This window comes from Pseudopipra pipra, chromosome 15 (assembly GCF_036250125.1).
Source record: "Pseudopipra pipra isolate bDixPip1 chromosome 15, bDixPip1.hap1, whole genome shotgun sequence".
Classification (NCBI taxonomy): Eukaryota; Metazoa; Chordata; class Aves; order Passeriformes; family Pipridae; genus Pseudopipra; species Pseudopipra pipra.
In genome coordinates, this window is record NC_087563.1 from 1655635 (window position 1) to 1682829 (window position 27195).

Consider the following 27195-nt stretch of genomic DNA (forward strand, 5'->3'; position numbering starts at 1 on the left):
TATCCCACTTTGCCTTTGCACTGGCAGCTGGTGCAATTCCTCTCCCAGTGCAGAGCAGGTACACTCACCGTCTCTGCTTTTCTGTACTGTGCTACTCAGCTCTGCCTCTAAGTTAACATAACTGCAATGAATATACATGGATAACTGAGGTACTGAAAGCAAATGCATAAAAAAAGAACAGTGGGCTGACAGCTGAAATATTTCTGTGTTTCTGAGAAGCTGGTATGTAGAACAGAGAGGTAAGAAAATGTGTCCACTGACACAAATCCACAAACTTCAAGTCATGACAGGTACATTCTCTCTACTGTAGCTCTCTGGGGGTGTTATTAGGGCAGGACTTGGGGCAGCTTACCTCAATGTCAGCTGTGTCACACATGGTAAACCCAGGAGATGGTGGGTTGGGGCTGGGCTTTGAAGTTGGTTTTTGGGGTTTAGTAGGGTAAGGAAGCGCAGGCCGTGCTCTCAAAACGTAACCAGCAGTTCCCAGTCTGCTCTCAGTGTGCCTTGAGCTTGCAGAAGACATCAGTTACCTGATTGACACGTAAGACTGGAAATAAAAACTTCCTTAAGCTTTTGCCAGTCTGTTTTTATTGCTTGATGTGAGAGCCCTGCGGGGTGGGGACGGGTGGGCTCCTCTCCACGAGCCGTTCGGCAGCGGCGGTCGGAGGTGTCCTGCCCTGCTTAATGTGCACAGGAACATGCAGAGAGCTCTCACGCTAAGTCTGTTCTGCACCCCATGAATTTCTAATGCATACAGCAACCCTTTTCATACACACACCAGTAACTGGGCCATGCACAGCATAAATGTTGTCAGGAGTTGTAGTTTGGCTAGTAGAGAATGCGAACCTGGAGCCCCGTAGTGTACCACAAGCTCTTGTACAATAAAATCCCTTGTTACTACATTTGGAAACGATAAATCATGTTACATAAAGTAGCTTGACAGGTCCCATTTCAATGGGAATCTTAATGCTTTCATATTAACATTCTGACTGTGTCCTTGACTGTCTGGATTGCATTAGAGGTGCTTGGCAGCAAATGGAGAAAAGCCATTGGGAGCTTGTTTCAGAGCAGGCATTCCAGGCACACATCATTTCAGGATGGTTTGGGGGTTTTTTTCCCCTCCCAGTTTCCATCTTCTCTTTGGCCTCAAGTGGTTGAGTACCACAGCTGGATCTGTTTGGGAGTGTGGGTTGTACTTCTTTTAGTGTTAGATTTTAGTTGAACTTACACTGGTATGGCACAACTTTGAAGGTGGTTGAAGCCCAGGCTGCCTCAGGAACTCTTGCAGGCCAGCATGGTTTGGATCTCGGGGTATCTGAAGGGAGGTCTCAGCACTTCTGGTTTTAGGCTTGGTGAACTCATAGCTTGCTAAATGCTTGTTTTGCACCCTTGTATCTGTGTTCAGTGCTCTTACAGAAATGTACTGCTCCAAACAAGTGCTGTTTCCTCGATCTTAATTGCACTGTTTTGTTTTTCTTCCCTAAGCTTCTTTGAGCATCTCTGATGCTTGAAAGTGATTGGGCAGCAAAGTGCCTGGCTTATCTATTCAATATCTGCTGGGAGAAATCATTTGTCTTCAGAACTACCAGCAAAGGTTATTTCTACTCCTGACGCACTTGCGATTTACGGAATGGAGATGTGTTTTCATTATAAACTTGCCTATTAATAATGTTGATCCACAGCTTTCTGTGCCCATCAGGGATCCAAGCTTGGAAAGGAACACATGTGAATTTTCACATGACGGTAAAGATCATTTATAGCAAGTATCTATATACTGAAAGGGCTCTTGCATAGCCCTTCTAATGAAAGCATCTGTTTCTGTGGAAATAGATGTGAATTAAAATGGCACAGTGATCTGTGTTGATGATAAAGATGCTGATAAAAATTCTGCCTTGAGATAATCTACACTTTCTTTTTTAATATTGTTTGTCAGTTTAAGATGCCTGAATGCTGATGTGATGGACGTGGTTTGAAAGCCTGGATGGGTTTTCCTGTCATGGACTTTGCTGCTCAGTAGAGAGCCGTGCTGTTATGCTGGGCTCTAATTTCCATAGACATTATCAGTTTGACAAAGCTGCTGCTTTTAAAAACAGAACACTTCTGAAGTGATAGAGGTTTTAAGTTTAATGCTTACAGGCTGCCACAGAGTAAATAATTCAGCATCCTTGAAGTGAAGCCTGATGAAGATGATTAGAATTTCTCACTGCGTCAGTCGGGCATTTTCGGGCCACAGAAAAGAGCTTCTAGGTTGTTCACCCAACACCTTCCTGCTCTGGGACTTAGTGTGGGGGGTGTTTTCAGGAGGCATTCTGGCAACTTTTACTTCTTTGGGAGCAATACAGCAGCTATGGAAATAAACAGAAGCTAGCTCATGAAAGATTTGAGAGCCTTGTGAGCTCTGGGTTTTAAAGCTCTTTGGAGCTCCCTGTCATTCCAGTGGTTACCCTGCATGTGCGTGGGAGATGGCTGGTTTAGAGATGCCAAACAACTCGGGATACTTGGCCCTGCATGGGGGGAGGGCAGCACATGTGGGCTCCAGTTGTTTGCCATGGGTGGGGGTACGTGTCAGACTCTGCTGAGGCTGCCAGGACATTGATGTCAGTGGCACAACTTGGAAGTCCTGGATCCTGTTTCAGGCCCAAAACAGTTTTTGTGTCTGCAGTGAGAATGCACTGTTTAAAGAAGCTTATGGCTGGCTTAGTGCCTCCTGAAAGAAACCTAGCAAAGCCCAGCATTCACCTCAGGTCTGGTTCCAGCATGATCTTAGCAGTCTATTGAAATCTTAAATTATTGCTGCTCTCCATCCACTCACTGCCTTCAGCCTTTGCTGCTCGCTTGGTGCAGAACTGCTAGAGAGAACTCTGTTGAGTTGAATAGATTTGACAGTAGTTGGGACTTAGTCTGAGCTGCCTTGTACAGCAGAACTCACCCTTGCAGCCTTTCTATGCTTTGCAGCACTTTCGTTGTAGACTCTTAATATATGTAAAAGGAGGAAGGTTGCTGCTCTCACTTACAGTGCTCACTGCAGCCATGTGTGCAGGAGAACTGAACTCTAATGCTGTCTCTACATGTGGGAATTGAATCCTGTGAATACCTGCAGTGGCAGTGGAGGTTTCCAACCTACTTGATCCCTCCTTTCCTCCCCTACCCCTTTAGTTTTATACTGGTGAAACTTTCTTGTTAGACGTATATCCATCTCTAATGTTAGCAGATGTAACACATATCTGATCTTCTCATATTACCTTATGAATCCAGACCTTTCTAATTCTTATGTTGATGAAATAACATTTAAGATGGTGGAAAGAAGACCTGAAATAATGTGTACACACTTGTTTGTGATGTGGTGGTTGGCATCTAGCAGTGTTTTACTCCCGTTGAGCTGTAAATCATTTTACATAAATATGCTCTAATGCTATGCACTGATTCTGCTTTAACATTTTGTGGGTTATGACTTAATTCATTTGAACTGTACTGTTTTGTAGGAAAATATTTGAACTTTCTCTGCCCATGTAAGATTAAATATATAGTCACCCGTAATGAAACTCCATTTGGTGATACTTGAGTAGTCTCTCAAAGTCAAAATCAAGGAGTATGGATGGAATGGAGCATGTACATTTGCAGTGTCTGCTGATCTGTGGATAAACAGTCTTTTAGCCTCTAGCAGGATCATGCTCTCAGTGTGCAGAAGTATTACACACACAACTGGGCTTTTAAATTCCTCTTGTCGGAGGAGAGGGATGATGGAATTATTACAAAGCTGGAATACCATGGCTCTTGTGTTGTAACAAAATACTTGCATCTCAAGTCCTGAACTTCCCCTTTTCTCTTTTGCCTTGATCTAATAAAAACTCTGGATGTAGTTCCTGTCCATCTGCAAGATGGAATTCAGCAGATAATGAAGGGAGAGAATGAGGACAGTTCTATCCCTATGAGTGTCTGGTACCACTTCATCTTTTTTACAGACCGTGCCACAGGTGTTAGAGGTCTTGATGGAAACCTGGATATTCTGTTCTGTCTAGACTGTGGTCTTGCTTAACTTGGTTTATCCTGTGTAAAAAAGCTGATGTTCTGGAACGCTCATAATGTGTCCTGGAGCTTTAGACCTTCTTTGTCCCAGAAAGTCAACAGGATCAATATAGAATAATTAGCATTTGTGGCTTATCCAAGTAGTGGCAGCCCTCTGGAATTTAAATAGAGGCAGAAGAGTGACTTAATCTTTCTCATGTCTGAGGAAAGGATGAGGGTTAAGCTGTGTCTTGGAAAGCTGTTGAAATAGAGGAGAGAACTTTGGCACCGGGACACGTTCCTTTAGCAGGAGGGACAGGAGGTAGAGGGCAAACAGCAGAGCCAGCTTGTGTATGCCAGAGTTAAAAACCTTCTGCTCCAGCTCTATGAAAACATTGACTTTATGACTTCGGAGACTGTATACTCAAAAATTATTCTTGCTGAACAGGCATTCTAGAAAAGTGGTTTCTTTACAATCACAACAGCAAACCACAGACTGTCAGGCCAGGAGCTGCCTGGCAAAACTGGGCTAAAAGGTGCATTTTTCTCAGTGCCAACTCAAAAAGTTTTCCCTCAGCATCAGGCCACAAGGGAAAAACCAAGGCATGTGCAAAATTGGCAGAAGGCAGTGAAGAAGCAAACTCAGATGGTTCTGAGCTTGCTTTCACAAAATATCTGTGCCTTTCACAAGTGGAGGGTTTTTTTTTTTATCATCTCTGTGTCAGGTTGAACACAAATGTTGTGCCATGTGCAGCTGCTCATGGATTATTGGCTTTCATGTTAACCTCTGACTCTCAGGAAACAAGGTTTTTGCCTTTCTTTGGGTGCTCTACTGCTGCCATATGTGGCCAGAAAAAGCACATTTCTTTTCAGCTCAGAATCCCTTCAGTGTGCCTGAGGTGCTGTCAGCTGTGCTTTACTGAATATGAGAACTTGAATTGATGTTATCAGTTACTGTATGAAACCTGCAGGAAGATCTGGGGAAATGAAGCCTGGTAGCTCTTTGGGGGGGGGGAAAGGCTCTGAAAACAGAAGGTTCTAGGTTTAGAAGTGGTTCAGCTTTGTAGGTGTGATATCTTGAGAGTGAAGTATGTGTGGGGCAAAGGAAATATGGATGATGAGGGAATGTGCAGTGGAGTAACTGGAGAGAGATTGGGGGTGCAGGGCAGGTCAGTCTGGGTGTTTGCAGACCCTCAGATCAGCTCAGCAAGGCTCAGGTGCCCTTGGGTGGGGGTTTCTGGCCACCCAGCCCTTTCTGCTTCAGGTCTCCTCCAGAGTGTCCTTCTAGCTTGCTTTTCTGCTGCTGGTTTTAGGGAATTTATTTTGACCTTGTATTTAAAAGATGGATCCCTTTAAAGAAAAAAGACACTTTTTGTTGCCTTTGATTGAATTTTGGACTAAGGTTCTCACTGCAAGTGAGGCAGGCACCCTTTCCCTCCCATTTTTGGAATTTTTTTAATGCAATGACAGGTGAAGATTTGTCTGTGAGACATAGGGACAGTTTAGGGGTGTGGAGACACTGACTATCCTAAACTATTCAAGACTTCAAATAATTCTGATACTGTTAAATTTCTTTTCATGTTGTCTTTATATGAATGTAGTTGCATAATATCTCTCAAAATTAAAATACACACAGAAATATTAAGGAATGCTGGAGATCCTGAAGTATCGTCCAGCAGTTTCTTCAAGACACCCATCTCATTATGTGCTTGAGACTTTGCTCTATTTTGAAGTTTCTTTTCTGATATTAACTTATGACCTGCAACACTGGCATATGATGCTTTTAAAAAAACTGTTTCCTGAGTGGGAAACCCTGGGACTTGTTTGTAGCACACAGAGTTTGTCCTGTGTCTTGTGTTGCAGGTTTGGATGGAGGCTTCCCAGCAGCTGAATTGCAGCTGTGAATGTTCCTAAGTCAGATACCTCCATTTCCATGCTGTCCCCATGTTTTTTAACCCAATACTGTGCACTGCTTTTAAGTATGCATTAATTTTGTTCAAAACCTCTTGACTAAACCCCAGAATTAATGCAATTAATTCTGCTTGTGTAGAGGTTGAGCAACTGGCCATGTGGTATTGCCCAGGTGGCTTCTGCATCTGTGGCTTCAACTTCATTTCTCTCTTTCCAAAGGGTTTGTGTATCCCCCCACCTCACCACTCAGCTCCTTGGATTGTGAAGGGAGAAGTGGGTAATGTGGGGCTGGCTTGCTCTCCCCTGCTGTGCCTTTGAAGCTCTCCTTTGAGGACTGTCTTTATTGAGTCATTTTGGTGGAAGAAGGTGACTCAAGAGCTCTGATGTCAAGCACAAAATAAGACTGCAGCCATATCACTTGATACTGTTCCCCTTAAATGCCAAATTGTGAATTTCCTTAGAGGCAGAATGAGTTTTTGGGCATCTCTCCAGGAGTCAAAGAATCCCAATTCTAGAGGTCACTGGACTGAAAAAAGCCAAGAAAACAAGAAGTTAATGCAGAAATAACTGAGGAGAAAGAAGCTAAAAGCCCTTCTGCCTCGTACCTGAGCAGTTGACCTCTTTGGAGCTGATGGCCTGCATGATGGGCACATTTGCCCCTATGGGACCTCTTAGCTGAGGAAGGCAAGGTCTTCACAAATAAATACAGCAGGTGATGTTCTGGGGTTGTGAGGGTGGGCTCTCTGGTAGCTGCAGGTGAGGTGGCTGCCCAGGCTCACCTGGGTGTTGTGGGCTCCTGCTGATCTCCCACTGTTGTCACACACAGCTTTCCTCACCCTGACAGGCTGCTCCTGGATATGCAGATACCCAGGGACTCAGCTGTGGGAGCAGTAAGTGGGGAGATCCTGTGAGGAACAAGGTGATAATTAAGCAAATCTTCATGTCCTGGTACTCCTCATGTACTCACATGAAGGCTTATTCACAGAGACAGTAAAACTGGCTTTTTGGTGACAGGTGCTGAATTCTCCAAACTGCCTCTAAATTTTTATCCCCAGCCAGTTTTTGTAGTGCTGTGGAAACATGTGTCCCCTCACTCCCTCCCAAATTATGGGTACCCTCAGCTGGACTTTAGGAAGTGTTTTTTTAGAGAGCACAACTACATCAAGTACGCAGGGCACTTGTATCCCCTGGGAGTATTCCTGGTGTTATTTCCAGTGAATTAATTACTCTATGTGTTTTGTAAACTTGCTCTATGGCTTTGGTTATATTACCCACTTGTGGAGCAGTGCTGTGTAAAGGGAAGGGTGCTTTCAGTGCTAGACTGCAGTGAAGTGTATTCAGTTACAGCTTATTTCTGAGTTTAACCAGCTGGGTTTTTCAGATTACTCTCAGTTTAAGCACCTTCAATTTCCAGGTTTTTCTGTGCCAGATTTTGCAGTTCTGTAGATTTTCTATTTTTTTTTTGGGTAGCTGTTACTTTATCATCTGTCTAATGCTAATTTAAATCATCTATCTAATGATTTCTTAACAATTAGAGACTAATACAATAAAAATCTTAAATGCCTCTGCATCCCATAGTGCTCTTCTTTGCTTTCCTTCCCTTCCTTTTCCTGAACAATTAGGTGATGCCACCTTCCCATTCCACCTCAGATGTGCTGACTGTTCCTAAATGGTTTATTTCCTTTGACATTCGTTTTCTTTTGAAGAAGGGCAACCACTTTGTATGTGTCAGGCTTGTGCTGGAATTTTAAATACTTTAATGCATTCTTATTATCTGCAAGGGTGGCTGCCTAATTAGTTAGCTTAGTAAATAATGGCTTGGTGATGCCTCTGTAAGAAATGAAGTTACACATGCCATGTTCTCAGTGCTTTTTAATCTCACACAGTGCCCTGGTGAGTCACTTGCTTTGGGTAAGTGGAGATGATGAGAAAAAGGTTGTTGGCTTCCTTTAGTGCACTCAGAGCCATCCCCCTCCTGGGCAGCCAGGCTTCCAAGCTGTTTTGTCTTCTCAGGACCTTCACTTGCCTCCACAGATGCTCCACCTGCAGAGCTGCTCCAGCCCTGGGGAACAGCACAGGGAGGACATGGAGCTGCTGGAGAGAGTCCAGAGGAGGCCCCAAGATATCAGAGGGATGGAGCAGCTCTGCTGGGAGGAAAGGCTGGGAGAGTTGGGATTGTTCAGCCTGGAGAGGAGAAGGCTCCAGTGTGACCTAATTGTGGCCTTCCAGTGCCTGAAGGAGCCGACAGGAAAGATGGAGAGAGACTATTGACAAGGGCCTGGAGTGCCAGGACAAGGGGGAATGGCTTCAAACTGCCAGAGGGCAGGGTTAGATGGGATATTGGGAAGAAATTGTTCCCTGTGAGGGTGGTGAGGCCCTGGCACAGGTTGCCCAGAGAAGCTGTGGCTGCCCCTGGATCCCTGGAAGTGTCCAAGGCCAGGTTGGACGGGGCTTGGAGCAACCTGGGACAGTGGAAGGTGTCCCTGCCCATGGCAGGGGGTGGGACTGGATGATCTTTAAGGTCCCTTCCAACCCAGGCCATTTTATGATGGAGAGGAGGTACTGCTGTTCTTGGTGCTGTGAGGCTTGAGGTTCTTAGTCAGCTTTTGATGCTGTTTCTGGTTTTTAATGCCTATTGCTTCCCATCAAGGGCAACTTGATACCTGGTTTCTTTGTTGCTGTATTGCAGGTCAAGGCTGCTGAATCCCTTCCTAAAGGAAGTACTTAAAAGTCTGTTGCAAATTAAAGCTATTTATATTTCTAATAATGAATAAAGGATACATTAATTCAAACTTTTAATGTCTTGTGACTGTATTGGTAGGATTGGTTTATTATCTGTTTCTCCAAGCTGTCTTGCCAGGAGTTAGGTGGCTTTATTCCCAGATTTATAATGCATTCTCTTCCTCTTGGAAAGGGCATATGCTGTCTTGGCTCACTGGTTTTAATTTGAGTTTTGCAGGGGTCTGTGTTGTTCCAATTTCAGTTGTTCTATTTCTGAAGTCTTTCACACACATGTAAAATATGATAAACTACAATATCTCAAGGCTTTTACAATTACTACAGGTGTAAACTTCAGCCTGCTTTTCATGTTTCTAGATACATCTATTAGTTCATGTAATTTATAGAGGAAAAACATGAGATATTCGTTAGAAAAGGTTACTAATTAACATCAACCCCAAAACCCAGGCCTGTAAAGGTGTCTTCAGTAGTGAATTATCCACCAGCCCCAGGAGCTCTCTGGTGGCTCCTGCAGAAGTGGTTTGTCCCTCTGATTTGGTATTCTGAGACATTCCCCCATCCATCCTGCTGCTCCCATCTACCCAGCCATGCTGAAAGTGAGATGAATTGACCTGTAGCCAAGCCTAACTAGTCGTCACTCAACAAAATCACTTGGGAGGAAACAGCTGTAAGTGTTGACAAAATGTTGGGCTGCCCTTATCCAGCTCCTGGTTGTCACTCACAGCCTGGATCAGGCCTCACCTGCAGAGCAGTCACAGGAGCACAGAACGGGCTGGGGTGAAAGGGACCCACAAGGATCATCCAGCCCAACCCCTGGCCCTGCACAGGCCCATCCCCAACAGTCACTCCCTGTGCCCCAGAGGATCAGCCAAACCCTCCTGGAGCTCTGGCAGCCTTGGGGCTGTGCCCACTGCCCTGGGGAGCCTGGGCAGTGCCCAACCAGCCTCTGGGGGAAGAACCTTTTCAAATTTGGACATGGGTGCTGTGTGGAGAAACAGTGTAGGTTTAAAACGTAGCTTTTTAAAATGTAGTCCTGATCCATCCATCTCTAGGGCCTGTGGAGGCTGATGGTGCTGTCCTGCTGTTTTTCCATCACAGAGGTTTTGCTCCTTTCTGGGTGGGGTGGGGGCTGTGGTGCAGGGTGACCCTGGAGGGGACACGTGCCCAGCCAGCCCTTGGTGTGTGGGGGCACAGCAGGACAGCCTGGATGGGGCGCTGGGCTCTGAGCCCCAGCTCCTGCCCGTGCCTGCACCTCAGGGGAGGGAGGCAGGAGGAAGACAGACTGGCACACTCCAGGAGGAGCAGGATGCCAGACTCACTGCAAAATAACCTCTTTACATCTGGAGCTGTGTTAAATAGAGCTCAGACACTCTTCTGCCTCCCATCTGTTGCTGAGGCACTTCCATCACAGGGGGAAGTGCTGCTCGAAGCGGGGGGCCCAGGCACACTGAGCCAGGGCAAGTCAGAGCCCTTCAGCCTGAGCTCAACTGGGAAACATGGTCAGGGGAATAAGAAACATAAGCTGCTTCTGTTTTGCACAAGGGTTCAGGTACATTAGCTTTGCTAACACTGGGTCCAGGTCTGGCTTGTGGGGTCCCAACTTCACCCCAGCATCACGATTTAATGGAAACTGGGGAATGTCAGTTCCATGAAAACTTGGGTTTAGCATATGATATATTATTGCCAATTTGGGTTTTCTTTTGAGCTCTTAAGGAAAAGATCTATGTTGTTGCAGGATGACTTTCTTGGCACCCTGGCACTTTCCTCTCATTACTTATCTGTTTGAATAGATATTTTTACTTCAGTGGTGGATGTGTGTTGCAGAGGTATAGAGTCTTTGTGCTGTATATCATAAAACCTATGCTATTGCCTTCTTTTAGATATAGGAATAAGCCTTAAGAGAACAGTGGTAGCTCTGTTACCTGGTAGTGATACACAAAAGTAGTACAAAATGTTTGAGAATCTGTTGTTTTTCAGACCCAACAACCATCTCTCTTCATCCCTTCCCTCTCCTCCCCCACATCACAGGTGCAAATAATAGTAAAAAAAAATTACTGTCTGCTGTTGCAATAACACTTTTTCCCCTCAAGAAATAATATATTGATAGCACTAGACAGTAATTTTAAAGGTTTGATTTCACCATCGTTCAGAAGAGGACTTACAGTATCATAGAATAGCTGAGCTGGAAGGGACCCACAAGGATCATCCAGTCCAACCCCTGGCCCTGCACAGGCCCATCCCCAAGAGTCACCCCCTGTGCCCCAGAGGATCAGCCAAACCCTCCTGGAGCTCAGTCCCTGCCCCTCCTCTGCCCCTGCCCAGGCAGTTGAACTGCACTGAGGTCTCCCCTCAGTCTCCTCTGCTCCAGCTGAACACACCAAGTGCCCTCAGTGTCCTCCCACGCCTTCAAATCAAGGCCCTTCCCCATCTCCGTGTCCCTCCTTTGGACACTCTCTGATGGCTCAATCTCTTCCTTCCATTGTGTCCCCCCAAACTGCCCCAATGTTGAGGTGAGGCCGCCCCAGGGCAGAGCAGAGCGGGACAATCCCCTCCCTGATGCCCCAGGAGAGGGATGTCCCTCCTGGCTGCCAGGGCACTGCTGATTCAGGGACAACTGGCACCCACCAGGACCCCCAGGGCCCTTTCCCAGCTCTGCTTTCCAGCCTCTCATTCCCAGCCTGTCTGTCCATCCAGGGTTGCCCCATCCCAGGGCAGAATCCAGCACTTTCCCTTTTTGAACTTCCCATGGTTGGTGATTCCCAACCCTCTGATTTGTCCAGGTCTCTCTGCAGGACCTTTCTGCCCTTGAGGGAGTCACTGGCTCCTTGTGGTTCAGTGTGACTGGCACACTTGCTCAGTGTCCCTTCCCACATCCACGTGGTTGATGAAGCTGTCGGAGAGCTCTGGGCTGTGGATGGGGCCCTGTGGAGCCCCACTGGTGCTGGTACCAGCCTGCTGTCAGCCCAGTCACTGTCACCCTGTGGGCCCGACCCATGAGCCGGTTGCTCACCCATGGTGTGACAGTTATCCAGCTGTGGGCTGGGCAGTTTGTCCAGAAGGATCCTGGCACAGACAGTATCAAAAGCTTTGCTGACGTTGGGAACCCCTCGAACAGCTCAATCCAGCCCTCAGCCCTGCACTTACCTGTGTCCCCCGTGCTGCCCCTGCCTCAGGGACTGACAGGGACTTGCCCAGTTACTGCTCCCTGCGAAGATCCTGGAATTAAATCTCTCCTCACCCCTCCAGCAGGAGCACAAGGTGGGGAGGGGGTTATATGTCCAGGTTGGTAACTGGGTTCCTGCATGGGCAGGGGGTGAATTCTGTCACTTCACAACTGGGATTCATGGAATCACAGACTGGTTTGAGTTGGAAGGGACTGTAAAGCTCATCTTGTTCCACCCCCTGCCATGGGCAGGGACATCTTCTGCTGGACCAGATTGCTCCAAACCCTGTCCAACCTGGCCCTGGACACTTCCAGGGATGGGGCAGCCACGTTTGGTTGTTCTTAAGATGGGAATTCTTACAAACCAGTCCCAGTGTTTCCAGCTGCTCCCAGCATTGCCCTCAACTGGGATTTCTAGAGCAAGTTACAGGGATTAGGAATTGGTTTTAGCCTGGAGCAGTCCTGAAGCTTTTGGTCAGCTGCCACTAAGGTTAAAAGATGCTATGAAATTTGGGGGAAGACTGTCTTGTCTGAATTTTCTTTTACATTAGGGAACAGACTGCAAGACTGAAGTTGCAAATTATAGCTCTTATGGGAGGAAATAAGATTTTTGGAGCATTTTTTATATTAGTGAAGCAACTGGAAATATGTTACTAACTTGAAATATTTAGTTCAAAGGCTCTGGAATGTTTTTGATAACAGTGGTAAAGCAGGCCTTTCCTGATTATAGCTGCATTGCACACAAAAAAGGAAATAACCAAACCACTTTTCAAAGTTGGAATCAGGCTGTCTACTGGCTTTGGTAGAAGCTGTTTTAATAATCACAGAAAAAGTCCTATTTTCTACTCAGAAGGGGTGTGGGTTTGTTTTTTTTCCTGGTTCAGCTCACTGAAACCTGTTCATGTTCTTTATCATATTTTTCACCTTGTGTCTATGAACAGTCTGCATCAAGTGTGTGGACTTGTCATTTAGTCCTAGTCCTGTCAGTAGTTAAAAACATTTCTCTTGCATAAGCAAATGTAGCAAACAGCAGAGAGTAATTTAAAAAAGAATGAAACTTTAGACTTTTTTCTCCCTTCAACTTCACCATCAGTAGGGGTTTTTCTGAGATTTGTGTCTCATTTTTAAATACTGATTTCAGTTAGCTCCCCAGGATCACTGATTGCATACATTTCATATTTTACACAGTAAATCCACCTGAAACATCTCTATTTTATATGTATATATTTTAATTAATCACATATGTGTGCACAATGAATGTTTTAGAGGGATGGGGTGGTTGGGTTGCTCTGTTATTTGCATAACCTCATAATTTTGGAGTGGTTTCCTTGTATTTTCATGGCTCCCAGAGGGTGTCTGATGGCCAAGCAGGGCTGAGTTTTGTTCCTGACTGTTCCAGCCCAGGGTGGAGTTGGAGGAGTTGCAGTGAACAATGTGCTGCAGTGGAGCTGGGTCTGCATTAACAATTGAAACTGGTTTTTAAAGCTGATGATCACTTAATTTGCCTGATGAAGACTACTGATTTTGAATAAATGGACAGTAAAAGTAGATGTCAGAAAGTTCCTCTCTTGATGGTGCAGCTTTACTGTGACATATTCAAGTGATGGAGAGCCCAGTGAGAAGAAGCAAGCAGTCTGCAGAGTGGTGGCATCAGCTCACTTGAATGTGGTATAAACCTTTCTCCTGTGTCTCTGGACACCATCCCTGGTGTGCTTTGTCAGGTGAATTGTTGTCCACAGACAGCTGTAGGCACGAGGGGCAATATCCCTGGGATTTATCTGTGGGATGCACTGCAGGCTGTGTCTGCCTCCGCAGTACTTCATTTGGGTGTGATGTTGGACAGCTCTCAGTCACAGGAGGGGCCTGGAGAGGCTTCAGCTGCCTCAGAGGAGGATGCTGAGCACTCCACATCCCACATCTCCCATGTAAACATCTCCCTGCTCTTGGCACAGGACCCTCGCTGCGTGTCAGGTGCTGGCTGCTGTCCTGGTCTCTGCTGGGGAGAGACACCTCTGCAGCATGAGGGCAAGAGCTGTTCATTCCATAAACACCTCTTGGATTTGGAGCAGTGGTGGGTTTTCTCCAAGTTTCAGATTTGTCAATAAATATTTACATTGCTGACAAATCCTAACCTTGAAGAGGCACTGCAGCATGTCCAGCAGTTCCCAGCACTGAAGGTATTTTGGAGTGGTCTGTAAAGACCTGGAATGCCATTGTGATGTTGTGCATTGGGCTCTGTGGGTGTTGGATTAGTTTGACTGTGGGCAGCAGATGTTCCTCATCCAAAGGATGGACATATTTTAGCTGGTCTGGAGAGTTGATCTCTACTCTCTGGCAGGAAATAATACCTGGCAAGAGCTCATTACGTGTGGGACGTTGAGCAGTTCCAGTAAAGGATGAACAGACGCCTCCTGAAAGTTCCCTGTCACTGTGGACTCAGGGATTGTCAGAGGTACCTTATTTCTGTTCTGTTCAGCAGTGTGGCATCACGTTGGAGATGCAGTACCTGCCAGAGCTTACTGTATTTTTTTTTTTGTAGTTCAGCCTAATCAGATATCTAACCTTAGCCTTTTTGGAAGTTTCTGGATGCTAATTGCAGGCAAAAGGCATCTGTCATGTAGTCACAGCTCTGTTATTTCCAGGCTCCACAGCTGCCGTGGTGCTAATAGACATCCCAGAGCTGAGCCCGTCATCCATAGAGAAGAATATAAAACTAGGGAAGCTTTCCCTGCCTGCCTGCCCCGTGGCTGTGAGATTGTTGAAGGCCTGGGCCCTGGAGATACACACTTGAGACCCAGAGAGCTTCTGGCTGTCCTTAGGAGTTCCCCAGCTTGGCTGCCTGTGCTCTGGTCAGTCTTGCAGCCTCCTGCGGCCCCCCGGGTGCTGAGCGAGGTGTCTGTCCTGCCTGGAAGCAGCAACACAGCTATTTCCATCTTCAGGACTGTCTGGAAAGCTTGAAGAGGAATTCTTTAACCTTTGAATTATTCATCTAGAATTTCAAGCAGATGTTGTGTTTATTTGGGGATGGCACGCTTGAGGGCGAGACGCGATCAATAGGTACTTACATGTCTTTACTGAAGCATGTTGTCTTCTCCTGAGGACATCAGAGATGATGCTTTAATATCTTGTGCTCTTCAAATGAGAGGTGTGTGGTTAGACCTGGGGGCTTGCAGAATGGGGGCCTGCTGTGTGGTTTTCCCAACTTAGTGGTTTGTTCCTGGCTCACACCCTTTGATAGGCGTGTGCTGAGGATGTTCCCTGCGTGACTCCCTTCTGGATCAGGTGGGCTGCTTGGGTAGCTAAAATTTGCTTTACTCAAAGCAGAAGTTGTTAACAAGCTTCTGAGAGTGCTGCAGTGCAGGGGAATGTGTGTTTCCCCCTGTTAGCTGTGGTGTGGTGTCTTTAGAGATGGAAGCTCCCTTGTAATCTGTGTCCCTGTCCCCTTTCCCATGTTCTCTCTCTTAACAGACTGTGTCATTATTAGCTTTACTAAGAGCTCTATTAATTTTACAGGTTTTTTTCTCTAAAAGATTTAAAACCTAAAGTGGTGTCAGGGTTGAAGCAATCCATTTGAGGGCAGAAATTGAGAGTCCCAGCTAACAGCACATGGCTTTTGAGGCAGAGGTTCTGGATACGTGATGGATTATTTAGGAGTTAGTAGGAAAGAGAGCAAATGCATCCTAATAGGAATAGTTGCTGTTGAATCCATTTGAGCTGGATTCCACATTAACACTCTTCTCAATATTTTCAGCTCTTTGCAAACACATAAGTAAAACTACTTTTCACAGTAAGCTTTTCTGACTATTTTGTACACTTCTTAAAAGATATTTCAAGTATTTTAGTGTCTGTACAGTTGAGAGGTATCTTGGAAGGACCTTTCTACTTGAAATGCATTTCCTGTATCTAATGCTGTCTCATGTGGTCTTGCAAAACCCGTTCTACCTATTAAATATGCAGTAAAGCTGTTCTGTTTGGTAGAAGATTGTATGTTTAAACAGCAGAAGTCCTCGTTGCTCCTGTATTTTAAGATTAAAAATTCAGCTGCAACACTACCTTTAGATTCAGAGCCGTTAGAATGGATTTTTCAGATTTATTCTCCTGATTACAATACAGAAAATTAATTGCTTTTGACTGTAAAGAATTATGACTCATTCATTATTTAAGAACCTTCTTGATGGATGAACCTTTTCCACTTACTTGAAGACTTCCTATGAAATATGGCTGGGTTTTTAATTGGTGTAAAGCATGATGCACCTATATCAAACAGTGGCTGCACTGCCCACCCTTTGGGGTAGGGAATGGTGGAAAAGAAAACCAGCACCTCGTCTGTGTGTAGTTTGATTGAGTATTCAACATAAAAGTAGTAGAGCCTGCTGGGAGAAAACAGGTAAGTTACTTCAATGACATTTAAAATAAATAATTTGGGTTTATAAAAGAAAGATTTATTACTTCCTTTAAATGTCCTGGTAGTAGGGAATAGCCTTTAATTTTGCTTGTGTGTGTATTGGAAGTGTTTGTGTCACACTGGGGAGAAGAGCTTGGATTTAAGTCGAGGTGTGTTCCCTACTGGTCACAGCTCAGTTCCTGGCTCCTGGTTCTTATGCTGCCAGTTCAGATGGTCTCAGATGATTTTTGTGTGTATTTAGTGCTTTAGTCTTGTCCTTTTAGTAGACTTAGACAGGAGAAAAAGTCAAATTATAGACCTTGTTGATTAAAACCAGGTGAGGAGCTAAAATCCGGATTTAGTTACCTGTCAGCCCAGAAGGGTTTGCTCGGTGCCCTTTGCAGCCAAAACCATCACAGAAATAAACACCAATTTTGTTAATGAGACAGTTGTCTTCCCCCCCCCCCAATCATAGAATGTTTTGGGTGAAAGGGACCCTTAAAGGCCTTCTAATCCAACACCCCTGCAATGAGTAGGAACAGCTTCAACTAGATCAGGTTGCCCAAAGCCCCATCCAACCTCACCTCAAATGTTTCCAGGGAAGGGGCAGCCACCACCTCTCTGGGCAGCCTGTGCCAGGGCCTCACCACCCTCACAGGGAAAAGATTTCTTCCAAAATAAGACCCAGAGCATGTGGATCTGATGTCAAATATGGTAAATAGAGCTTTAACTCATTATAGTACAGTTTTTTTCCTAATATCTTCATGGTAATTAAATTTTTGATTAGATAACAATGATTTTGTAAAACTTTACTTTGAGAACAGATTACAGTAAATATTGTCATCAGGGTTTTAGCCTGGCCACTCAGTGGAGGAGGGAGTCAGAGTTGTCCAGTGCTGCAGTTTTCAGTTCATCTGTACAGTCCTCTCCAGTCAAATTCTTGAGTCTCAATTTTTTTGCAGTTGTCTTAACAGAGCCTACATTTATAAAAGTAAGTTACTAGTGATGTTGACATTTCCTTGTTACTATTGGATTTAAAGCTTTTGCATAATATATTCAGAATACTGTTTTTTCTCTTATGTGTCTTACCTTTGCTTGTGGGAACAACTGGTTTTGCAGTTGAGATGCTTTTTCTCATAAAATTATTCTCTAAGAGTTTAGGAAAATAGATATATCATGTGCTGCTTTGAAGTATTAGAAGGATTTAAGAGGCAGTTTGCCAACTGACATTTAAAACCCTTGAGAACTTGTTCCAGCCAAACCTTTTGGAAAAAAAGTAAATGCAGCTAAGGCTTAGTTACTAAAATGATTTTAGCTGGCAGTTGGGTGCATGTAATCATCTTGGAACATCCTGGAACTTGTTCTTTCGTTCAGCTCTTGTATCAAGGCTTCTGGGTTGTGTCCGTGAACTTGTCACTTCTCAAAATCAGAAATCCTTCCCATATTACTGAGGCACTCTGGCTGTGAAGGTTGTGTTTGCTGTGGTGGCCCATAGACAGAAACTTTCTGTACAGGGAAGGCACTGTGACACTTCCCAGATGGCTGTGACTCAGAGCTGAAGGGATGTCTTGCTAGTTTGACATCTCTGAACCATACGGACTGTGTGTCCTCGCTAAAGTGTTGGCAGGGTGGTCCTGTTGGAAAAGCCACGCTCCTGGCTGGCAGCATGAGCAGCAGGTGGTCATGGTGTTCCACCTGGTGACTCAGGGGGACCCCCAGGTCAGAGCCAGGGCCTGGCAGCTCTGCCAGCTGGTGCTGGGGCTCATGGTGCTGCCTGAGCTGTTCTGCTGCAGGGACTCACAGGGGTTCAGCCTCAGGGCCACGAGTTTGGCTTGGCTTCGGTTTTCACTCTCATCTTGCTCGTTCAGGCAGTTTTGCTAGTCAAGAGATGTGTTGTTTGGGAAGAACCCTGCAGCCCAGCTCACTGAGGTGGGGTTCTGCCAAACGGACTGGCCCAAACCTGCCTTGTCTGCTTGGGACAGTGGGTGTAGGCTGGTCTTTACATATTGTGAAAGGGTGAGCTTTTGACACCTCTGCTTGAAAAGGGAGGAAGAAAGAGGCAAATTCGGTTTTACAGTATACACAATTTTAATAACAAAATGCTTCTGTACACTGCACTTGTTTTACTCCATTACTCACACCCCCTCCCACCAGAAGTTGGCTCTTGAAACGTAATTTAAACACGACTCATCTAGGACTCTCTGTAATCTCAGGTTGCTAAGCTGGTAGAATAGTTCACTTACTAGTGTTTTCATTAGTAAAACAAAAATGGGATGGGTTTTGTTTGACTTTTTACAAAGGAGTAGTTGGAGGATGGCAGGCATAGCTTCTCAGTGCTTACACAGAGGTGTACAACCTGCATGGTGTTTTACCCCATCTAAGGCTTTATTATACCCCTCAAAGCTTCTGTTACCTTTCCCTAGAAACCTCTCTAAAGGTATATGAGATGTGAAATGCTGAATTGCCAGCTGACTCTGAAATAATCTTTAAGCATCCTGCTAATGTGGCACCTTAAAAAGCAGAGCCCAGCACTAATTTTAGCATCTGGGACATTTTGCAATGAAAGAAGGTGTGGGGAGGGAGGAGCTGCTACTTTTGACTTTTGTTGTTTCCTTGTCTCTTCCTTTTTGGGGGGGAGAAGAAAAACTGTATCTCCCTTAGAACTTGTTAAATTTTTATGGAAAACTTCATAAGAAAGATGAAATTCAGCTTCTGGGTAAATTTCATAGGTCTGAACAGATGGATTTTGATAGCTACACAGATCACAAAATTAAATCAACTTTATTTCCATTAAAGTAGTACAGAAATTACCTTAGACACATTAAAAACAAGTGTGCAGTGCAGATTTCTGGTTTAAAGCCACTGGATGTTTCTGATTTTACATGTTAGCAATAGGCCACTGTCTCCTGAGGGATGTAATGGGACAGAAGCTCAGATGCTCCGATTTGCATGCGGCTGATCGCTGAGGAATCGGATCATTTCTGCTTGGGGGAGAAGCAAACAAAACCAAACATTGATAGAGCAGCATTCATTACATTTCCATCTGATAGGGAATTGGAGCTCAGTGCAGAGGAACACTTCAGCTGGAGACTAAACGCTAACCCATTTTACCCTTCATCGAGTAATTTTTAGCTGTGTGCATTTAAACACTGATCTAATGCAGAGCGACTAACTGAGAGCATTAATTCAGCCCTGTTCCAGGGTGATGACTCAAAAACTGAACCTGTGCTGCTGGGTTTGCCTTTCACTGACACAAGGGTGGGGAGCAGGAGAAGCTGGCTGGAGATCAGCAAGCCTGGAGATCTTTGGGTGGGACGAGGACCTTAAGAGCAGTACAGGAAATTCCCTTTCTAAAAGGCCCTGAACACCTGAGGCTGTGCCCAGAGGTGTTGAATGAAGCACCTGTAATGCCATTTAGCATCTGTAGAAACTTGAGGCTGTGCAACAGAGATGGTATTTGGAGAGAGCACGTTAACAAGCTCTTGTCATCAGCCAGCGCTCGTATTGAAATACGATTAATTTAAACCAAATCATCGTGGTTCTTGTTCCACAAACAGAATAAATCAGAGACTGCCGAGTAGCACAATTATTACAATCCCCTCCTTGCCTGGAAGAGTCACAAGCAATTGCAAGTGGAAGACAGTAACTTTAAAATAAGAAATATTAACAGCCTGTGGCTGTGTCCTTGTGCAGAGCAATGGCTCTGCCTGCCGTTCCCTGCCCCTCCGCAGGGAATCCAAGTCGACTTCACTGCTAGTGTTTGACATTCTGCGAGTTTTATGATACCTGTTACCCTAAATGTAATGTTTGCAGAATTGCTTTGCTTATGCCTGGAACCTGGCAACAAATGATTTTGGAAATGGCAGCCATAAACCACGGCATTTGGGAGATTGGCTGCGTATTAGTGTGGAGTACAGGGAGTCACCGTGAGGGAACGGTGCCTGCTGGGCTCTGCTGCTGCCTCCTGCTCAGCTCTCTGGGAGCCAAGCACTGCAGGACCACTGGAAACTGGGAAGGATGGTGGGGGAGAGAGGTTGGGTGCCTGGGTGGGTTTGCTTGGAGAGGCACTGGAACAGCACTTTAATGCCTGGAAAGTCAGTGTGAGTGGCTGGGATGGAGAAGAGGGTTCAATCCAGCGTTGCTGGAACATCTGTCTTTGCTCTGCTTGGGCATAATTAAAAGCTAATGAAGATGGAGTGGTTTTTGCTCAGAGCTGGGTTGTTGGGAAAGCACCTTCTTGGGAGAAACCTCGGCTCTTCATGAAGCAGCCACTTCTTGTTCCCATGTGGAAGACTGACATGGCACCCTTTGAGCTGTCCTACAGCAAGGGTTTCTGCTGGGCTGGAGGGCAGAGCTGGAACTCCTTCCTGCAGGTGCAGCTGGGGCCATCAGAGTTCAGTGTTGACATCTGATGGGGAATGACAGCGTAGCCAGATTATCTGGCTGCCAGGATAATTAATGAGCTCAGTGATAACTTTGTCTCTGCTGGTACCCTGCAGCTGTACGTGGAAGTCATTCCCACTGTGGCTGCTTCCCAATCCCCCAGTGCAGCCCCTCGTGATGGCTGGGTGAGGTGAGGGAGGTGCACAGGCAGGGCAGGTCCCTGCTGGCAGCAGTGCCCGAGCAGAGCAGCAGCCTGGACCTCAGGGAAGAGCTGTGAGCACCTACTTGTGGGAGGGAATGAAGCAGGTCTTTCTACAAGCAGCTAAAACCCCCTGGATACCAATATGGGTTTGCATTTCTCAGTTTAGGTCTGGCCTGCTGCCTCACGTGGGATTTAATCATACAGAACATTTGCTCTTTGTCCACCTACCCCGCAGGACTTTTTTGTAGTCAGTTAAAAGCAGAAATTAATTGCCTGGAATAGGTGTAAATGGACTCATTGTAGTATTAACAGTTACAAGGGTTCAAAGGTATCTCTGTGGAAAACCATTAGGCTTCACTGGATCTCTTCCATTAAAATACAGGGTCATGGGAAGTAAACAAAATACTGGTTTTATAAGGGCACTGTATGTAAAAGTAAAATTATGCAAATTAATATATTCAAACGCAGTAATTGAAAAACCTTTATGTAAAATCTTAACAGAAGTCACTTGTCTTCCTATAATTGCCTTGGACAAATTCATCTCACAAGAAAACACTGAACTGTTGTATAATTGCACCCTAAATACCTCACCAAGTGGTAATACAGATAGAGAAAAGCAGAGTGAAATAGCCAACAGATTTTTATGCAGTGCTTTTTCTGTTTAAAAAGTTTGCAGGATAGTTTAGTACATCACAATTAGCATACTGTAATTATGGATTTGCTCAAGGTATGGCAACACTGTGAGGAATTTTGTTTCTTCATCGGGATGTGCTGGGAATTGTTTAACACTGCAGCATTGGACACAACACATTTTTTAGTTATACATACATGTATATATATATAAAATAATTCTCCATCCCTCTGGACCTTTTAGCTTTGGTTAGAATGTTTACAATAATTGAGTAGTTGACTTAAAAATAATGTAATCCTTTGCAGACCCCCCACCCCCCACCCTTGTGGCATCTGAGTACCACCATCGCTGCATAGATCTGCAAATATTTACATATAATTTCATAATAGATTATAAATAGCAATATGGTACTTCTGGCTAAAGAAACCAAATTACTCCTTAGAATGAGGTGCGTGTGTATATAGATTTATATACGATCTTTTAAAAAGTCATACTAGTTTAGAGTCTGTCCCATATCAAGTAAGAAATGAAACATTTTTCAGTGAACTATTCTATAATCTAATTATATTATCCTAACTTGTCAGAAGGGTTTTTTTTAATCTTGAATTTTGGAAGAGGAGGACAAGTGAGAGCTTATATTACAGGGGCTGATTCTGTCTCCACAGAAACCAGTGGAGTTAGTGCATGAAAATAGCTTCCAGTTGAGAGGAAGCCTCGGCTGGGGGAGCAGCAGGGGGACAAAGAGAGGCTTCTTCCTTCCTTCCTTCCTTTCTTCCTTCCCTCTTCTTCTTAACCTCATCATTGGTATTTACTTTTAATTAAGAAAACCTTGCATTAAGGGTATTTACACATGAAAAGGTGTCGAAATGCTGTTTGTTCACAGTCATTAAGTAATTAGCCTGAATTCATGAAAAGCATCATCAAGTCAAACCAGGGAGCTGAGAAGTATTGAATGTACTTAATATTTAGAATCGATCCCGTCGTGCTGAGCCTCCCTAAAGAAGCTACGTGGCCATTTTGGGAACACCTGGAGGGTCGTCCTGTTCATGTGTGTGCCCACCCTGCCCGTGTGTGTGCTCATGTGAACTGCTCCTTTCTGTGCCTGCTGTCCCTTTCACCGAGCCAAACTATGAATATGCAGAGAGCAAAACTGTATTTAAAACAAATTCACCGATCCCCAGTGCACTGAAATTCCCACCTGGACCTTTACTGCTTTTTTTTCCCCCGTTTCCCCTGCCGTCTCTTACTGGAGTGAAATTATCAGAGAAGGAAAATAAATCTTCCTCCTCAGCTGCCTTTAAAGTGCCCCGAGCCAGCTGCAGCGTTTGGGATCCTCCAGATGCAGTGGAACAAATGGAGTGTACGTCCCCCTCGGATCCCTGTACAGTGTCCTTCCCCTCGGACTCTTTTCATTAGAAAAAGTAGAATATGGAGACTTGGGTATAAATGTTTACACGCAGTTATATAATTACATAACATGAAACATTTTACATAGTTTGAGGTGAGCATCTCTTTAGACTTTTAAACGTTAGGAGTGCAAGTTTAATGTAATCATTGCTTCTTTAACACTGAAAATATTATGGATTTATTTTTTAAAAAACTTAAAAATACTGCACCACTCCATAAACAATGTTTCCATTAAGTAGCTTGGAAAATTAGGCTTTATGTCAACATTTGTAAAAATTAGAATCTGATGTAGGTCCCCTACAATTTTAAAATAGGTTACTTATCTGATTTACTTTGAGATGGGCTGTAGGTATTATACTTCACATTCTTTATAGGGCAGCTGCTGGCACTTGCACTGTCCATAGCCATTGATGATGATGAAGGGTCCTTCGTGGGTGGGTTCGTACTCGTTATAGGGTCCTTGGTCTGATATATTGGCCATATGCAGCCGTGTTTGGGATCGGAGCTGCCTGTGGTTTTGAATCATTGAGCACTGCCTAATTCTTCTTAGTGTAGGAGGGCAGCACTTCCTGGAGATGAACACTATAAAAATGATAAAAAAGAAAGAAAACAATAAAGCCATTGTTCCTGTAATTACCCTCTGAGTGAAGATGGCATTGTTTGGCTCGGGGAAATGTTCTTCGGTGGTAACGACCATGCCTGCCGTAGTTGGAATCTCTTTGTCTCCCATATGGAAATGAGAAGAGCTGATTCTTTTCGTGTACTCAGTAGTCGGGGCCGTGTACGTCGTAGCCACGGGTGTAACCACAGTCGATAAATTCCAGCAAAGCTGAAAACCATACACTGCATCCAGAATATCCTCTCCCTGGGTGTGGTCGGGGCTATGGCAGAGGATGGAGTGCTCCCACCGACCTTGGAAGCCACTCAACCATGTGGCCAAGGAGCAGATCTTTGGGCTGCATTCCCACAGATTGCCAGAGAGGCCCACGGTGGTGAGGGATGTCAGCGAACTTAGGATCTTGGAATCCAGAGTGGTGAGCTTGTTGTTATCCATGAGAAGGGTTTTAAGGTTAGGCATAGTTTCAAAGACGGTGAGGTCGATGGCTTTGATTTCGTTTCCAGTCAAATCGAGCTTTGCTAAGGTGCCCCAGGTCCACTCCATCCCACATGTCAAGTTGCTGATTTTGTTCCACTGCAAGAAGAGCGTGTGCAGGCTGCTCAGCCGGAGGAAGTGAGCAAAATTAATCTTTGTCAGCTGGTTGTGCTCTAGGTGAAGCTCCCTCAGCTTGATTAATCCCGCAAATCCATTGCGAGCCAAACTTCGCAAGCGGTTTGTGCTCAAATCCAGGAATTCCAGGCTACGGCAGTCCCAGAACAGGCGGACCGGGATGGTCCGCAGGGAGTTGGATCGCAAGTGCAAGGTCTGTAGCTTGCGAAGGCCGTAGAAGAGCTCGGGGTGCAGAGAGGATAACTGATTAAAAGAGAGGTCCAAATTCTGCAGGTTAAGCAGCTGGCTAAAAGTTGTGTTTGGCAAATGAAAGATTTTGTTGGAACTTAAGACTAATTCCTTAAGTTTATACAGTCCTTGAAAAGAATCTTCTCTGACTGTTGCAATTTGATTATGATCTAAGTGAAGCCAAGTAAGTTGACTGAAGCTTGCAAATTGATCCCTTTCAAGTTCAGAAATATAATTGTGCCTCAGTGACAAACCTAGCGAGCCCTTTTCAGTGGTGTTTGGCACTGAGTGAAACCCCTGAGAGTCACAGTAAAAGAGCAGCTTCTCACAGCGACATTTTGGTGGACAAGCCATGCCCAAGGCAGGCAGCATTTTTAAAACCATACTCATTGCATATAGTGCTGCCAGCATACGAGCCCCTAATGGCCACTTGAAATGTAAGCCTGCAGAATATAATTTAGGAAAACAACAAGATAGGATAGCCTTATCAGTACACTTGGAACATCACAGTGGAAGATTTCACTGCAGATAACATTGCCATGCATTTCCGACAAGCTAATTCTAAATGCAAGAAACAACTTACTACACAAACCGAATACTTGGACATTACACTTAGGAGGAGGCTTTATCTCGATTACAGAGGGTTTAACAGTGGCACTATCAGAAAACATTTTTTTCCATAAGGTTCAGTGCAGAGCAATCAGCTTTAGCACCTAACTAAGTGCTCCTTTAAAGCAGAGCCGGTCATTCATTATACAAGGAAGAGAGAAACGCAGGAACTTACCCATTCTTTTGAGTACATTGGAGGGTGCATTCAGTCGTAGTTTGAGACTCAACGCCGTGAGTCTGTGAAAGGCTCTAATGTAAGACAGCCTTGAATAATTGACTGGGTTTAGTGTCCTTTGATATTAGTGCAAAATCAAATCCACGATGCTCTCTTGGAATATTCCTTTTGAAATCGCTGCCTTGATCTCCTCTGACAGGTCTGCAATTTTTAAATCTTAATACAAGTTTTCGTCCTCCGTGGCTGCTCAGCTGGTTAATTGAAGCTCAGGTTTTCCTTTTCCGCAGCTGTGGCTTCCTTTAGTCCTAACTTGTTGATGGCAGATGGGTGGCTTATTGCTGAGAGAAGCTCCTGTAGTAGCATGAGTGCATTTACTGAAAAGCTTTTCAGGGAAGCGGTACAAGAATGGGTTTGCTTATGCGCTGCGACCACACAGGGCTCTATATAGGCTGACGTCACCTGGTGACGTTCCTTTTGTTTGGGTTTTCCAGAAGCTTTGCTGTTTTAAAGCATTGTGCTGCATACTGTGATCGTGTTAAAGACCACTGATAGAGGGAGGAAAAAATCCATCGGCAAGAGTCCTTCGTCCCCGCGATAGAAGGAGCAGAGCAGACTTGCTCCCCCCTGCTCCCCCCACATCTGCACTGGCTCTGCTCAGCTGGGGTTAAAAGCAGTGCAGAGCTGCGGGTGGAAGTGCCTGAGTGCTGGCTGCTCCCAGTTTTCTGCTAAATATCCCTGCGTGAAAGGAACTTTTAGATGCAAAATGTGCACAGTTTGAATAGAGGCTGCTGGTCAGCACCGGCTTTGATGGAGGTGAGAGGGTCTGGGCTGCTGAAAGCTCTGTGGAACAGCTGTGTGTGGCTGTGGTCCCTGCAAAACTGGCAGAGAGCAGTCGAGTGGCTGAGGTGGTGTGTCAGAAGTACAGCCCAGGAGCAGGGGACAGGAGCGAACGCCTCAGGCGAGAGGAAATTTCTGGAAAAAGCAAAGCTTGCATTAGGGCACAGGAAAAATTTAATTGGAATCCAGCTTGACAGTGTGTGGTTATGAAACTAGAAAATCTATTTTCTCCTCCCAAACGGTGCCTTTTGTACTTGCTTTTTCCTGGGGACTGGAGTGCAGGAGAGGAAATGGTGAGGTTGGCATTCGCAGTCGGGGCTTGGAGCAGTGCGAGGGCTGCCGTCTTGTCACCCTGCATCCTGCTGCTGTGTGTCTCCTGTGAATCGGGGGACACTGCTCCCATTAGCCCCTGCCTGCAGGGTAGGTCCGTAGCAGTTACCCTGTGGGCTTTAGCATTGCAGAGGTGTGCATTTGCAGGAGCAGTGACCCTGCAGAGCTGTGTGTGCTGGTCCAGCCCAGCCGGGCTCTGGCCGGAGCGTGCACCCACAGCGAGGAGGAGGAGATGGAGAATGGGCTGATACAGCTTTTTGCTTGGTTTCAAAGTTCACTACCCCCTTATTCGGAGCAACCTCTCCTTAGGGACAGCTGGTACTGAAAGGTAAATTAACAGGCTCGATTGAAATTTTTATAGGTTTTTAGGATGCATGTGCAGGAAAGCCTTCGGAGGTACTGCTCTGGTCGTGGCTTGATGTGGATGATACAGGGGGATGCTGGCTTCCCATTCCAGGCAACTTGGATGAGCTTTTTTTATTTTCACCTTGAGATGTAAAGCAATAATGTAGCAGGAGGCACTTGAAAACGTTTGCTCTGTAATGGCAAGCTATCGCCTTCAACCTCTAAGGTATGGAATGAGCTGAGAATAACAAGCTTCCCATGCTGATGGAGGAAGATGAATTGTGTCTAAAGAAGGTTTTAAAATAAAATGGCTGTTTACCTTTGTTATTAGGTGTTGGTTCTTTGCTTTGGTTCCTTAGAGGCACTTGCTTAAACTAAGACTTGCTGTTTTCTGCCTGCTTCTCCCTTGGCTGTCCCGTGGTAGAATGGTAACACTGCGTGTGGTGCTCCCTTTCTGGGGTGGGCAGACTCAAAGGGAGCACTAAGTGGAAAGTAAAGGGATGGAGAAGGTGGACTCTTTATAAACATACAAAAAGAAAACCTCAGACCCACCCAAAAAACCTAAAGAAAATGAATAAACCCTTCCCTGAACCCATCAGGAGAGTAACTGTCTTTAAT

General features: G+C 45.2%; 2 protein-coding genes across 6 annotated transcripts in view; one reads left to right on the forward strand and one right to left on the reverse strand.

Annotated features, from left to right (window-relative positions):
- CTNNA1 (catenin alpha 1) overlaps positions 1-27195 on the forward strand; it is a 119144-nt gene that overhangs the window by 35912 nt on the left and 56037 nt on the right. The window lies entirely within an intron of this gene.
- Positions 18267-25486, reverse strand: LRRTM2 (leucine rich repeat transmembrane neuronal 2). 3 transcript variants are annotated; one of them, XM_064671413.1, is made up of 2 exons: positions 25066-25486; positions 18267-24724 (listed from the first exon to the last, which is right to left on the reverse strand). In XM_064671413.1, the coding sequence occupies exons 1-2, from the start codon at positions 25067-25069 to the stop codon at positions 23178-23180; spliced, it is 1551 nt and encodes a 516-aa protein (XP_064527483.1). In that variant the 5' UTR covers positions 25070-25486; the 3' UTR covers positions 18267-23177. The 3 variants fall into 3 exon arrangements, with proteins under 3 accessions (XP_064527483.1, XP_064527484.1, XP_064527485.1); XM_064671414.1 differs by having other exon boundaries at positions 18267-24296; positions 25066-25482; XM_064671415.1 differs by having other exon boundaries at positions 22977-24275; positions 25066-25221.